This window comes from Anarhichas minor, unplaced genomic scaffold (genome assembly GCF_050575085.1).
Source record: "Anarhichas minor isolate MPS153535 unplaced genomic scaffold, ASM5057508v1 ptg000007l, whole genome shotgun sequence".
NCBI lineage: Eukaryota > Metazoa > Chordata > Actinopteri > Perciformes > Anarhichadidae > Anarhichas > Anarhichas minor.
The window spans coordinates 15,531,112-15,545,758 of record NW_027466453.1 but is presented as its reverse complement, the minus strand read 5'-3'; the positions used below and the strand labels follow the sequence as shown (position 1 = coordinate 15,545,758).

The 14,647-nt window shown below is 47.4% G+C and overlaps 1 protein-coding gene across 3 annotated transcripts in view; it reads right to left on the bottom strand.

The window, feature by feature from the left end:
* tnrc6c1 (trinucleotide repeat containing adaptor 6C1) overlaps positions 1–14,647 on the bottom strand; it is a 40,796-nt gene that overhangs the window by 7,247 nt on the left and 18,902 nt on the right. For 2 of the 3 annotated variants that reach the window (XM_076086119.1, XM_076086118.1), the window contains 15 exons: positions 7,739–10,426; positions 5,957–6,151; positions 5,438–5,604; positions 5,246–5,332; positions 4,860–5,078; positions 4,240–4,425; positions 3,795–3,914; positions 3,447–3,530; positions 3,074–3,314; positions 2,820–2,984; positions 2,391–2,567; positions 1,990–2,139; positions 938–1,153; positions 286–359; positions 35–174 (listed from right to left, as the gene is read on the bottom strand). In XM_076086119.1, the coding sequence (XP_075942234.1) occupies positions 35–174; positions 286–359; positions 938–1,153; positions 1,990–2,139; positions 2,391–2,567; positions 2,820–2,984; positions 3,074–3,314; positions 3,447–3,530; positions 3,795–3,914; positions 4,240–4,425; positions 4,860–5,078; positions 5,246–5,332; positions 5,438–5,604; positions 5,957–6,151; positions 7,739–10,426 (4,909 nt within the window). Of the gene's footprint in view, positions 1–34; positions 175–285; positions 360–937; positions 1,154–1,989; positions 2,140–2,390; positions 2,568–2,819; positions 2,985–3,073; positions 3,315–3,446; positions 3,531–3,794; positions 3,915–4,239; positions 4,426–4,859; positions 5,079–5,245; positions 5,333–5,437; positions 5,605–5,956; positions 6,152–7,738; positions 10,427–12,004; positions 12,142–14,647 lie in introns of those variants that run through there. The other variant, XM_076086120.1, reaches the window with a different exon arrangement.

Genomic DNA, 14,647 nt, shown 5'->3' with positions numbered 1-14,647 from the left:
CAAATACTTCGAAGCATTTCATTAAGACATGTACATGTGCAGGGACTTCTGAGCCTTGGCAGCTTCATCCTTGGAGCTGTAGCGCACCACAGCGTTGCCCTGCGTCAGGTTGAGGTGGAATGTGATGAGGGGGCCGTGTTGCATGCACAGTGTACGCAGAGTCGAACCGTCAATCTGGGTCACAAACAGAAAGAGCAAGGCCATGAGTGGAAGGATACAGTCCATTCTCTGTGAGGTCTAAATGCTTTAAGGCCAAGAGGAAGCAGCTGTATTGTAAACTGGTACCTGTGGAGTGAGGTTCCTCAGAAACAGCCAGCTACTGGTCCTGGTGGAGCTGTCTGTACTCCACGTGGTACCTGCTGTGTGTGAGAGAGAGAGAGAGAGAGACCAAGATGCTTATTATCAACAAGCTTGTCTGAAACTAAAATCAGTCAACAAAACTGCATGGGTGGAGTCGATTTCCACCCAGTGTCAGTTGACAGTTGTTCAACCACAACAAGATCTTCTTGAGTTGTTGTCAATCCTACCTATACTCTCTACCTTCAGAATTGGCCTGTGGTTGTACGCCACATCAAAGTGCAGCTTGGGCTACGAGTACACTCCTACTGCAATCTTCACAACCATGCACACTAACACCTTATGGCTCCATATTCTGACCTATGTATTTTCAGTTTTTTTTATGTTTACTATTTTCACATAAAGGATAAAAACATTAGCTTGTATGTCATATATGCAAGAATGTTTAATCTATTCATTCACTACCAATAAAAACAATAAACATGTTTAAATGTCTTGTGTAATCAAGTAATTATTGTGAGTAATAGAGGCACTCTCAATTCAGAACACATGCTTTCTATTGACAAATGGATTCATCTGCTTGACTTCCTTTGTGAGCTTTGACTGATGATATATATATATATATTCACTATCAGACTACCTGTTGTGTAAGAGCTGCTCCAGCCTTGGGCCAGACCCAGGGAGTTGCCACCCCAGGTCGAAGGCTTGGTGTTGGTGAGGCCAGGTGGAGGTCGGGAAGGGGCCGTGTTGCTGCTCCGGGGGCCCTGTGGGACCTTCCACAGCTCGTGGGACAAAGAGGCCTGGCTGTGAGATGTGGGGCCCAGAGACCAAGTAGATTTCATCTCCGACAGTTTACCTGGATGGAAAAGAGTGAGTGAAAAGGTTGACCTGCACAGCCAAGTGACAGTTTCCACAGGAGGGAGTCCTGCATAGTACTTAAAAGTTCTTTCATATTTATGCAAAGGAGAGCACTTCCCATGCCACACACAAGGAGGAAGGATAAACACTAGATACAATAACACCACAGGGGAGATATGCACTGCATGAGAGGCAAAGTTGAGACGGAGCTCAAAAGAGGATCATATTCAATCAGAAGAACGTGTAGACAGGTGAGATGTGGTGCAGGCTCTGGTTGTTACGGTAGAAGGAGGGAGAGGATAACGTTGATGTGCAGTGATTCAGCCACTGCACTGTGGGGGGGAGAAGGTTATGGATAAACCATGTACCTGCATCGTCCGACTCCGGGGACGACAGACTGAACGAGCTAGTGTAGGCACTGACTGGCCAATCACTGGACGGAGGCAGAGCCTCGTTCTGAGATGGAGTGGGAGAGGAGCCTAAGCCGATGCAATCAACACAAACAAAATAGACAAACACAAACAAATGAGGAAAAAGTAGCAGAAAGAGAAAATGGAGTAAAGGAAAAATGCACGACAAATGATGAGAGTAAGCGTATAATGAAGAAAAGACAATGATTATAAAAAAAGTTAAAAGTAGGAAAATGAAGAACAAAAGAATAGGAAGCAGGCTCTCTGGGGGCGGCAGCTGCATGATACTGTCAGACCATTCTAAGTCAACTTTAAATACATGGGGGCTTGCTCTATGAAAACAATAATTCAGGACCACTACACAAAAACATCCTACTTAGTATCTTACTAAGACTAGCTTGCAACTCTTAAACCGGGCTCTCACCTCCGCTCCTGTCCCGCAGCAGGTAGCGGTTGACATCTTGGATGTTGGTGTTGATGGTGGGCCCGCTGGGGACACTGCCGGGGGTCACGTTAGGGTCGGTCTCAGGGTCAATATTCTGGAGGCCCTTCCAGGGCACACCGGGGCAGAACTCTGAAAACCAAAATTAAGATGTTTACATATGTTTTTTTCTTTTAAACCACAGCATAATATTAAACGTTACTTATTGATTATCTAATATCTGTATTAGCTGCTAACAACCAGGTGGTAACCGGGCATCAGTTTTGGGTTGGTGAGGTTTACCTGGATGGTTACTATATTTGTGTATAGATTAAGTGATACAGTGATCAACATCTGGCTTCCAACGACAAACCATCAATAAAGAGTTCTTCAAGTGTTCTGACCTGGTGGCCAGTTGATATTGGTCCCATTGGCCATCTTATCACTGGTGCTCTTGCCCTGCCCCCAGCTGTCTTGGGGGACCAGGGGGCTGGTAGGAGACTCTGAGCTGGACATCAAGTTGTAGGGGCTGTAAGAGTCCTCCAGCTGAGGGGGCTTACCAGGGGGGCCCAGGTTGGCACCTGAGAGAAGTGAAATGAAAACAAAAAACATCCAGGTGTTGAGGTTAATAATGGGGAAGAGTGGGAAAGGTTTGGGATTTTAGAGATGGAGACATAGAGAGGCAAAGTCCCTCCCCTTCCGGTGCCTCCCATGGGAACTTATTTTGGGAACAAATATGTACGGTAGTCAACAGCAACAGACATGTTCAAAATGTTTTGATCAGGTGGGGACTTCTCATTTTGAATTACCCAGGATGCCATTTCTTTACTCACCATGCTTGCCCAGGTTGGGCTCCAGAGGAGAGGAGCTTCCAGAGAGGCTTTCGATGGAGTTGGGATGCGTCCACTGCGACAGGCGCGATTGAGGCTGGGGGGGTTCCTTCATAGACAGACCTCCCACCTCCATGCAGTTTACATTCATGTTTGGATTCAGTCCCGCTGAGGAGACAGAGAGCTGTTACTACACAAGCCCACGACGGTTTAACGCAGCATTATCTACTTGCCATTCAAAGAGAAACGCCACTCACAGAGAGAGTAGGAGCTGTAGGAGTTGGAAGATGACTGCGGCTCTTTGGTCTGCAGGTCAGGGAGGCCTGGAGCCTGGGGGTGACCTGGAAATAAATCCAGGGAGGATTTGCCCCCGCCAGGATGCAGGCCCGAGTGGGAGGGAGGCGGCTGCTGTTGCTGCTGCTTCATCAGCAGGGCCTGGGCCAGCTGACGCTGGTGCTGTTGGATCTGCTGCTGCATGTTATTGATTGTACGTGCAACCTGGGACGACATCGCAATGGAGACATAGTTAGGATCTATAATGTGCAGGTGTTACGTATAACAGCAGAAATGTAAATTGTCCCGAGCTAGGAGTGAGGAATAAGAGAGTAGGAGGTGCAGAGGAAAACTCACTTGTTGCTCTTGTTGTCGAATGGGGCCAGAAACGTTGCGCTGCGCCTGCAACATCTGCTGCTGAATTTGTAAACGCTGGTATGCCTGTGTATCAGGAAGAAGCATGGGTTCAATGCCAAAAGATATCACTGCGTCTATGCCCAGGTCTAACTCAATAGTAACAAAAAATAATACAATTAGCATAAAATAAGAGGGCTCAATCTACATCTACAGAAAAGATGTACGAATGTACAGTCCAATAAAAGATGCTCATAATGCATTTGGTCTTTGTAGATATTTGCGCTCTAATGCAGACATTTTTTTCTGATGCATCTACTAAAACTGGAGACGGGGCTAAATGCAACTCACCAGTTGCAGCTGGTAAAGTTGATTCAGAAGGGTCATATGTTGAGGGTTTATTGGTGAGGTTAAAAGTGCAGGATTCAGACCAATGTTTTTTGCTGCAAACTGTAAGAGCTGTGCTTGAACCTGAAAGTATCAACACATTAAAAACAAAATTGCTTATCTCAATTAAAATGCAAAACAGTTTGTGATTGGTGCATACACTGCCAATGTGAAAATGAAGTCCCATGTGAATTAGTAGTATTAAGGTCTTAGTTCAGGTTTGAAGAGGTCTAAACTGATAAATAATAAATGAGAAACTCATATTGGAGATTTTTTTTAAGACTGTAATCTGAATATAAAATATTTATCAATGCATACATTAAAATGCCTAATATAAATGTATATAATAAGTGAGCAATAAGGCTGTGTATATATATATATGTGTGTGTGTGTGTGTGTGTGTCTTTACCTGAGGGGACAGAAACTGAGGCACTTGAGCACGTAGACTAGGCTGAGAGGAACTGAGAGGCGGCACTGGCAGCTGAGGAGGCGGCTGCGTCGGCGGCTGCTGCTGCTGCTGCTGCTGCTGCTGCTGCTGCTGCTGCATGGCCCGGGCTTGTGCTGCTCCACCACCGCCAAACATTCCACTCTGCATCTGTTGGACAGACGACGTCAACTTCAGTCAAACACCTTATCAGTTTCCTTTCACCCAAAACAACTTTGTCTTTTCCAACATGCAGAGGTCGAGGGGGGGGGGGGGGGGGGGGAGGAAGAGGTTTAGACCTTGTTGATTTGTTCTGATCCTGTGAACCAAGAATATGTCCCTTCTTACAAGACAACTAAATGGTAATTATTTAAGAAAATAGGGTTAATCTAAGGTCTCTCATTTGTCTGGGAGTAGTATGCTAGTTTTGTTAAATATCAATGTAATGTTTTTGTATGGAGTGAAAAAGTCTTACAACTTTCCATCTCACATTTAACGTGGAAACGTCTTTATCAACTCATTTTACAGTTAAATATTTCCCACCAGCATTACAATTCTAAACTATTTCAATGCACAGTATGTTTTTATGTAAATGTATGAATTACCTTATCCATGAAGGGCGAACGGGGGTCGGCCGAGGGGTCTTTGGAATGAAGCGGAGGCCGAGGGCAGCTCATGGGCTTGTTGATGAGACCGTTGTTGTAGTCGTGGCCGGCGATCCCCATCCCCCGCTTGTCCAGCTCTGTCTTCTTCTCCAGCAGGGCACTCATGGCCTGGTCCAGGCTCATGTTGTTGCTCTTCAGAGCCTCCTCTGCTGGATCTCTCTGGAAAATAAACCCAAAAGCATTAGAAATATAGAAACAAATCAATCAGCTAATAGCTGCAGGTTTAATCACCACCACCATTCTCAGAGTGGACATACTAGCATTAATTCAACATGCAACAGAAATACACGAGAGCAGTGTAGCAGTTCATTTTCACTTCAACTTACAGGGAAGCCCATGTCTGTCAGCTGTTTGATGAGACGATTCATGATCCAGGCATCTTCTTGCTTCCCCGGGACCTTTCCCTGGGAGAGCTGATGACAGAAAATCAGCATTACCACACTGTGTCAATAATATATATATGAAAATGAAATATATATTTTTTTGTCTCAAGGACTATTCTGTATCCTGCTTCATACTTTCTGTGGGCCCTTTTTAGATGCATGGCCCCAAGAGTTACAGGAGGAATTGCTCTCCTGGGAGGCAACGCTGTTCCACATGTCTCCCTCCTCAGCCTCCCACTGACCACTCGACAGGTTCAGCTCTTCACCTCCACCTCCCCATCCGTCTTGCATAGGTTTGGGAGCTGGAAAACACACGGCAAGAGAGGATGTAAACCAAGCAGCATTGAGGACATACACTTTGACTCATGCCCAATGTGATAACGTTATGATGTTAATAACTAAGGACTGGTTCCATGCTTAAGTATTACTAACAATTACATTGCACATTACTACATAAAAGTAATCTGAACTGGCCACTAGGGGGCAGTGCTCTTCCTTCCCCTGTACCATATTGATGTCCTTGATTGACTCATCAGAGGAGAGCTATTGAACTTTTACTCAGCAGTGGAGCGTGCGGTGTTGTTATTCCTTAAAAAAGGTACACCGATTTGGTAAAGACTCATTTGTAAAACCGTACAGGGTTAAGCTATTTACCAGGTTTGCAAGACGCAGATGTCATCGTCGGGTTGCCCCTGCCATAGCTGTCCGGGTTGCTGTCTCCCCAGCCCCCACAGTTCCCGCTAGTTTTGTTCCAGGCAGACGTCCCATTGTCGCTGCTGACCGGAGCGGGTGCAGCCTCCCCCCAAGAGCTCTCTGATTTTGTGTGGGAGCTGGATATTTCTCCCCAACCTGGAGGACACACAAGGGGACAAGGGCCTGTCAATAAAATTACTTCCCAGCACAAATACCAATAACATCAAAAAAAGTGCTTCGGATACAATCATAAGTTAATATAACCGCAGGCATTTTGACTTGTTTGACTTTGTATTTAGATTTTCTCAAAAGAAGGCAGAAAGAGATTTTATGCAGACCTAAAATAATTGTATTACAAATTAAACAAATTCGTTTTTTTTTTTTTTTAAATGGTCATTGTCTGCATTTTCTAGACATTTCAGAAGGACTGAGAAATAAAGTTGTCAAAAATGTATCTGCGTTTTCACACGCCATTTAACGATCCAACCTTATGGTGCTTTGTTACTTGTTTGTTGAATTTACTGGCAATGGCATTTGTCAAAAATAAATAAATCAAAAGGCAAAGTATGAAGTGTTGGGTCAAGTACTCTGCGCTTGCTTCAGTTGGCAAAGTTAAATCCAACTGAGCCTTACCACTATCAAACTGTTTATCCTTCCGTTTTAGAGTGTGAGGTGCAGCTCGTGCAGGAAGTCAGAAACCTGGGCTTGGCTTAGCAGGACGGTTAACAGAGGGAGAAGATAACCATTTAAGATTTGGCGCAGCCTGTCTCCTCTTGGCATGAGAGACACAGCACTGTCTCTGGGCCTGTGGCAGTGCCAGGCTCAGCTTAGCCCTCTCTCTCTCTCTCTCCAGGGAGAGGTCAAGCCCGAAAGGCTGCTCCAAAATTATAATTAACATCCAACCTTCTAGTATGACTGGACGAAGTGTTATACTACTCTAAACAAGGCATAACAAATCTCCCCAAAGTATGCCATTAGTTATAAATAGTATTGATATCCTTCTTTGTCTTTAACCTTCTATAGGCTTAACTGCCCTTATTCCTTCAAAAGGTGCAGCTATTGGGTTTTATTGGAAAGCAAATGAATCCAATGTGGAGTCGTCATGCGGGGTCAAGTGAGGGACAGCAGGGGGCGTCAGCTCCTTCTCAGCTCCTATAGGGGCTAGCTCCACCTCCTCACTCAATCCTGACAGATGGTGTGGTTCCAATATAATCACACACTTCCGATCCTTCTCAAACTGTTTGTGGTGAATCTCTATTTTCACAAGGCACTTTGTAAACAGCATTCTTGTGCTTCCTCTGGGTACCCATGAGAGGTTTCCAGTGTTACCCGCACAGACGTGTCTGCTGTTGTGAAACGTGAGGAGCCTCATGGAGGGACAGGGCTGGCCCTGCTTAACTCATTTGGATAGTTGATTAGATGTAAATCCAAAGAGGGCAAACTAGGTCAAGATTTTACCTTTAAGTGGATCAAGAGATTGGAGCTTAACAGTGCTACGTGCTAACTACACAACCAGCTTTCATGTTTGACACCTTTACTTTGAACAGTGAAAAGGAAAAGAGAAATGCTAAATTATCGGAAATCAAGTCACTTATAAAATTTGAAAGATGACAATCTAATTTATCTGCTTTCTATGAGTGAATTAATCTGACAAACCTAGCTTAATATTATAGGTGTGGGCTATGTGACACTATTACACATAGTAATAGTGCCACATAGCAAAATAGTACTATGATGTCTTACCTTGAGCTATTAAGGGACTCCTGTTGTGAGATGGCCCAGACTGGTGTTGGACAACAGGATCCATGGGTCCACTGGTAGGCCCTGGGTTTTGGGAGTTTTGCGTGTGGTTCTGTAAAGGTGCAGGTGGCCCTTGATAGGGGTGATTATGAGAGTGGGAATGGTTGTTGTTATTGTTGTTGGGGCCTGGGGGGTTATTGCCTCCAGTGGTAACTTTAGCCTGGGACTTTCCTGGTTTGTTCCTGTCCCATAGGTTGACCGACTTGCTGTAGGTAACAGGGTCGCCCCAAGCTGAGGTCCCGTCATCTATCTCCATCTTGCGTCGGATTGAAGGTGGGGAGGGCTCTTCCCAGCCTGTGGGCTCAGCTGAGGACTCCTTCTTCCTGCTTTCCCGAATCCCACCCTGCTTCACTGAGCCTGATCCAGCCCAAGAGCCCATGCTCCCTCCCCCACTACTTCCACTGGGTCCATCTTGAGGCTTGGCCCCCCAGTTTTGGGGAGGGCCACTGGGACTATCCTGAGGCTTGGCCCCCCAGTTTTGGAGAGGGCCACTGGGACCATCCTGAGGCTTGGCCCCCCAGTTTTGGGGAGGGCCACTGGGACCATCCTGAGGCTTGGCCCCCCAGTTTTGGGGAGGGCCACTGGGACCATCCTGTGGCTTGGCCCCCCAGTTTTGGGGAGGGCCACTGGGACGCTGGCTAACTGGCTCTCCCCAGCCCCCATTTCCTCCAGCTGCAGGTATCCCAGGTCCTGAAGAAGACACTCCCCAACCTCGTGGATTTTCCTTCCAGCCCCCTGCTTCTCCCTCCCAACCTGGGTTGGGGGGACTCTTTTTGCTCTCCTCTGGTTCTCTCCAGTCCCCTGGATTATTGCTTCCTCCACTATTGCCCCAGTTGTGGGATGCTTTGGGTTGCTCTCCCCAGCCCTGGGAAGTTGGCTTGTTGCGAGAATCATCCCACCCAGTTGACTTCTCCTCTGCCCAGGATTGACCCCCATTCTTGGGTATACCGGACGTGGGGGCTCCTGTCGGTGGATTGCCCCAGCCACCCGGGCCACCAGGGGGCTTAATGTTGTTGGGTGGCTCTCCCCAACCAGAGCTCGGTTGGTTGTTAGCAGCTATGCTTCCACCCCAACCTGAAGCTCCCTGAGAACCAGGCACATCATTTTTGCTCCCAGGGTCAACCCTCTGAGAGGGGCCCATGTTAGTGTTGGAGGGCCCCTGAGCGTCGCTTGGAGTGGTTGGGCCAGAGCCCCATGAATCAGCGGCTGCATCATTCTTGCGTTTAGAATGGTCCATGTCCCAGGTTGTGTGCTGGCGAACAGGAGTCTGTCCCCAACCAGTGTTACACAACACCCTGGGGTCCAAATCCTGGGCAGGCACCGGAGGAGCTGGATTATCTCTGGGTGAGGCGTCTCTTTGCTGGGAATGTCCTTCCATGCCGTCACTGCTCCCTTCACTTGCAGCAGCTGTGCTCACTGGTCTGCTCCAAGGACTAGCCTGTGGATCCTGGGGAGGAGAGCTAGGGGCAGCCCAGCCTCCCTGGGCCTCCTCAGTGTGCTGCTTCCCCCAGTTTCCACCAGACTGGTCACCCCAGCCTCCAGAGTTTCCTGTTCCACCTCCTCCACGGCCCCAGCCAGAGTCCCATCCAGGTGCCTCCTTAGATGAAGGTGCCTTTGAGTCGCCACTGTTACCCCATACTGAGCTATTATCTTCTCCATTGAGCTGTTGGCCCCCTGTGGGTGTCTGGCCCATGGAACCCAAGCCTACAGGTGCACTACCCCAGCCAGGCAAGTTGCGGATGGGGCTGGGGGGTTCCTGCTTATTAGTGTGATTTGGTCCATCAGTTTTAAGGTTCTGAGGTTCTGAACTGAAAGACACATTCGTGGACGGGGAGGGGTGTGGCTCTGAAGTGTCAGATGCTATCATGCTACCCCAGGCGCTGCCAATCCCCGTGGAGTTGCTGTTAGTGTTGACTCCGGTACAGCTGCTGGTCTGGGCTGGTGGGGGGCCAGGTGGATTACAGAGGTTGGGTGTAGGTTGAGGAGGTGAAATGGTGTTGGCTCCTCCTGAGCTGCCTCCCCCTGCGCCACCCCCATCATGTCCCAACATGGGCCAGGCAGACGGGTTGGCATTTGGGTTTAGGTTCAAGTTAAAGTTGGTGGTGGAGGATGATGAAGAAGACCCCCAGCCCCTGCTGCCTCCTCCCCCCGCTGGGCTATCATTCTTCCCTTCACTCCCCACTGAGGACTGAGGGGGGCAATGGGAGGGTACAGGCCCGGAGCCCCAGCTGCGATTGGCTGCAACCTGGCTAGAGAGCATGCTGGTTCCAGTATGATTGGCAGGGCTGGGCCCACTGTTGACCTTGCTGCTAAGGTGGTTGGCAGAGAAGTGGCCTGTCTGGCTATTGGCCCCCGTGGCCATACTCACTGTACTACAACTACTACTAGTACTACTGCTGCTGCTGCTGCTGCTGGCCAAGCGACCAGGGTCAGTGTCCAAAGGGCATCCTCCTGGAGGGGCCTGGCTCTGGCTGAGGGTAATAGAAGGCCAAGCCTCTGTGTCCTTCCGCTCAATGACTAGTTGATCCCAGCCACTAAGATTGGTGGAAGATGCAGCACTCCTGTTGGCTGGCAGGTGTCCCCAGAGGGGATTATCATACTGTGCTCCCTGGCCACTCTGTGGGGGCAGTTCTGTAGCGGAGGAAAGAAAAAGGATAGGACATGAGCATGAGCAATGGGATGAGAGAAAAGAGGTATACGTTATGGACGTCATCACACCCACATATGCTCAGTAAGGTTGAAATACCATGGCAACATATAAAGTGTCTCTACTTATGGACACACAGACTTCACAAGATGCTTCATTAATGAAAATAAATACCACCCGCACTGAAAATGGAAACACACAGAATGACTAATATGGTAGCAGAGGTAGCTTTAGTTAGCAAATAAACACAACATGTATGCACTCCCTGATAATACTAAGATAAGATGAGAAAATACTATACTGTACTAGTACAATTACATTACAGTGTTGTACTTTTTAAAACCAAATATTACTGAAAAGAGCTTGTTGTAAAATTGCTTCTTAGTGATTTTAAAAATACTTCTCAACAACAAAAAGAGGACCTTTAGATTTAACTGTGGGTACATGCACCACTAATGAAAACAATACAAGTTACCAAATGTAGGGGCTATGTTAAGTAAATAGGGTTAAATATGAATCAAATGGAGATTCTACCACAACATAATCTTTAATCAAAGTCATTAGACAATGCATGCGTTTGTCACATATGAAAAGAGAAGCCTTAAAAGCTGGGCACTGTATCTTCCTAACAGGTCACCCCAAGAACAACTCTTATATTTGGGAACCACGTTAGTGGATGTAATCAATGACAGGAGTCATGCAGCCGAGTGATCCTTAACTCCTGACCCCCCTATTGCAGTTATGACCTCTACTTGACATGAAGCACAAATAGTCTGCACCAGCCCCGGCAGCCCGTCTCCTCACAAACACGTCAGCCTCCATCTGCCTGCACAACTGCTCTGACAAACCAAAATAATGCTTTGGTTAATTTCTCTGAGATCACCATGGAGTGAGTTGAGCGAGCTCCCTGGAGCTCCATGGTGCATACATACAAACTAAGCCCAGTTGCAGATCATAATTGCTGCACTGATCAACCTGCTGCCTCCCGATTGCCTCATTTCTGCTGTCCCTTGTGCTGCAGCGGCTTGTTGTTTACATTTGCCTTCACATGCATGCTAAGTTTGTCTGCAAAGACTCTGAGTGTACTACTGTACGTGAGGGAAGTGACAGCATCTGTGTGCCCCCCTCCTGTTTTCAAGCTTACTTCAATGCTTGCAACTAAAGGAGAGAGGAGGCAATGAGAGAGAAGGGGGGAAAAAGAGGGCACTGTGTTTCTGACACACACGGCGCTGTCGTTCCGTGGCGTCTCTCTACTGAGAAGTGCAGGACCGCCATTTTCTCAGTCCTGAACCACAGCCAAAAAAGCTCTGAGCTACCGCCTGTATCTGCACCATTGCTGCTTCAAAAGCATGCATGTCTCACTCACAATGATAAAAACAAAGCAAAAAAACTGAACACTGCATGCCTGCAATGCACTGTCGCTGCAGCTTTAACATTCGAAAGTGCTCATCCACTCAGAGTGTAAATACAAGCCAGCAAAACCAAAACACAACGGATGCAAGAAGAGCAGAAGACAGAAAAGAAAACAGGGAGGCTGACGAGGAATGAAGATAATGAAATACCTGTGGAGAGATGCCTCCCAACCATCCTGTAAAGAGCTAGGTTTTGTGCGACGTAGCGACCATCCTTGTTTCAATATGTCTGCTCGGATCGCCAAGCCTCTGAGGCTCATTTTTGAAATGCTGCCAAGAAGTTGCACAGCTCTTGCGCGGCATGAGACAACCCCCCCCCCTCCCTCCCTCCCTCCCTTCCTTCCTCACCCCTCATGCTCTGTCCCTCCCACCAACACTGCTTCGGCTGGGTCTCTCCTCTTCTATCTATTGCCTCCCTCTGGCTTTATTTATAACATGCTCTATTCCTATCCTGACAGAGAATATTCTCCCTCTCTGGAAAAGCACTGAAAGAACGCTGGTTGGGGGAAGGGATGGGAGTGTTCGAGAGATTGGGGGGGGGGGGGGGGGCTCGCAGTATTTTAGTGTGTGTGTGTGTGTGGGCTTGATTAACAGCTGAACGCTAAAGCCTGAAGACTTTCATTATGCACTCACAAGGCATGAGGTAAAACAAAACAAAAAGGGGGACTCTTCCAACCTCCCCTCACATCTTTCAACCTTTCAAAACTGTCACTAAATATTTAACCAGGACCACTCTATCTGCAATTAGCACTGCCGCCCACAATGTAAAGCCTCTTGAATAGCAGTGGCAGGCAAGAGCGAGCAAGAGAAACCCCACGAAAGCCTGCCGCACCCCCCTCTAGTGCTGGAATGACAATTTTCTCACACGTGCACGTGTTTGTGTATGAACAGGCATATTATCAGATCACACATGATGACAAATGTCTGTTTTGTGACTGCTAGCCGGGAATGCTGTGATTACAAGCAGCAGCACCAAGCTTCAGACAGAACACTGCCGCCTCATGGGCGAGCTCTCTGGGCACAGGGCGAGAGCATGAAATGAGCAAGCTCATATGGATCTGGAAGACATGCGTTCGATTTAAAAGAAGGCATGGAGGGAGGAGGATAACTGCTACTGGGAGCCCCGCAAAAAAAAAAATAAAAAAATAAAAAAAGAAGCGCAGCAGTCCCCTGGATCAAGGCTGGTATTGTTTACAAATGATCCCAGCGCCCACGCACCAACACAATAAGTCAATGTTTTGTAGAGAACAGAGTCCCTTTATGGCTGAGGTTCAGTCCCCTGTGCCTCTCCACTGCGAGGACCTAACATGCGGTGAGGTCATGCCATGCTACTGCATGGCCGCTTGCTCCTTTGTGTGTTAACATACACACAGTGTATACACTGCAGCTACTGTGTGGATGCATACACACTAGCAAAGAGAAAAACACACTCTACTTCCTGAATGCTCAGACCAACAGGGAATCCTTCCTTTCACACTTTCCTTCAGCCTTCTAACCTTTTTCATTTTACAAGTGGACACACATATAGTAAGGTGTGTGTGTGTATGTGTGTATGTGTGAGTGAGTGAGGGGAATACAAGGGTCAGGCAAAAAGGGATCATGAGGAATAAAAATACACAGACAAAGATGGATGTTGAGAGATGGAAGGAGGAAGTAATCTAGGAGGGCTGTGTGGGCCTCAGCTGGACTGATCCTGGCTTAATGAAGTCCCCGAGGGGCAGAGAGAGTGGATGGTATAGAGCTGACAATGCATGCTGCCAGCCAGATGAACGAGTTCTCCGACAGTCTCTCACACACACACACACACTCACGCACCTCCCAGGAATGTACCATCTCTGTGTTTAATGCTCACAATAGCCTCATCCCAATTGTTTTCGATTTGGTGCTCCAACTGTGTAGGAGCAGCACGAATGATTGATTATTCAACTGATGGACAATAATTGGCAGCTATAAGAATTGATAATCAATTGATAATTATTTTTTTTTTCAGATAAAACAAGACAATGAATCTTCTACTGAAGATTGTCAATCTCAGGCACGGAATGAGAGTATTGAATAGTGAAATTATTATTAGGTTGTGCAACCACTAATGTGAAACTTCTTTGAACAACAGCATTTGTCTTACAACGTTTTGTTCCAGAGGGCTGTAAATGGGCAAATAATCCACTACTAGGATTGAGATATTGTATGTGGACGGTTCTTGGATGTGTTGCGGGTCTGATGTGATGCCAAAGCAAAATAGCTGCTATCAACAGTAGACCGACATGGTTTGCCCCTAACAGAGGGGCAAACCATGTATTTTAAAAAGTACACATCTAAGACATCTGGTGGTCATGTTTGCCTGAGAGTATCCTCTTTCTCCTCCTCCTCTAAAGGATAAACCAGGTCAAGGGCTTTCTCCAGCATGCCAGTCTTAAAATAGCTTGCTCTCTCACGCCTCCTACATAAAAGGGCCCTAGGACATGGATTGTCAGCCAAGCAAAAAGGCAACACCGCAAGAAGGCTATAATAACGGCTAGATTGACAGACTAACATATAGAATGAGCAGCGTGACTAATCCTGGCTGCCCCGGGGCCAACGAGGGTATGTGTGAGATAGCGGAGGTGGAGGAGGTGATGAACATGTGCATCGGAGAACAACGAGCAGAGAGGAGCAGGGGGCACAGAGCGATTGAGCGAGGCAGATGAAAAGAGCGAGCGAGCGCTGAACATTTGTGGTTAACAGAGAGCTGATGTTTAATCACATCACAAGGCGTCCCAGTCCTCTTTGAGGGGATTCCCAAGGCTCTTTTAC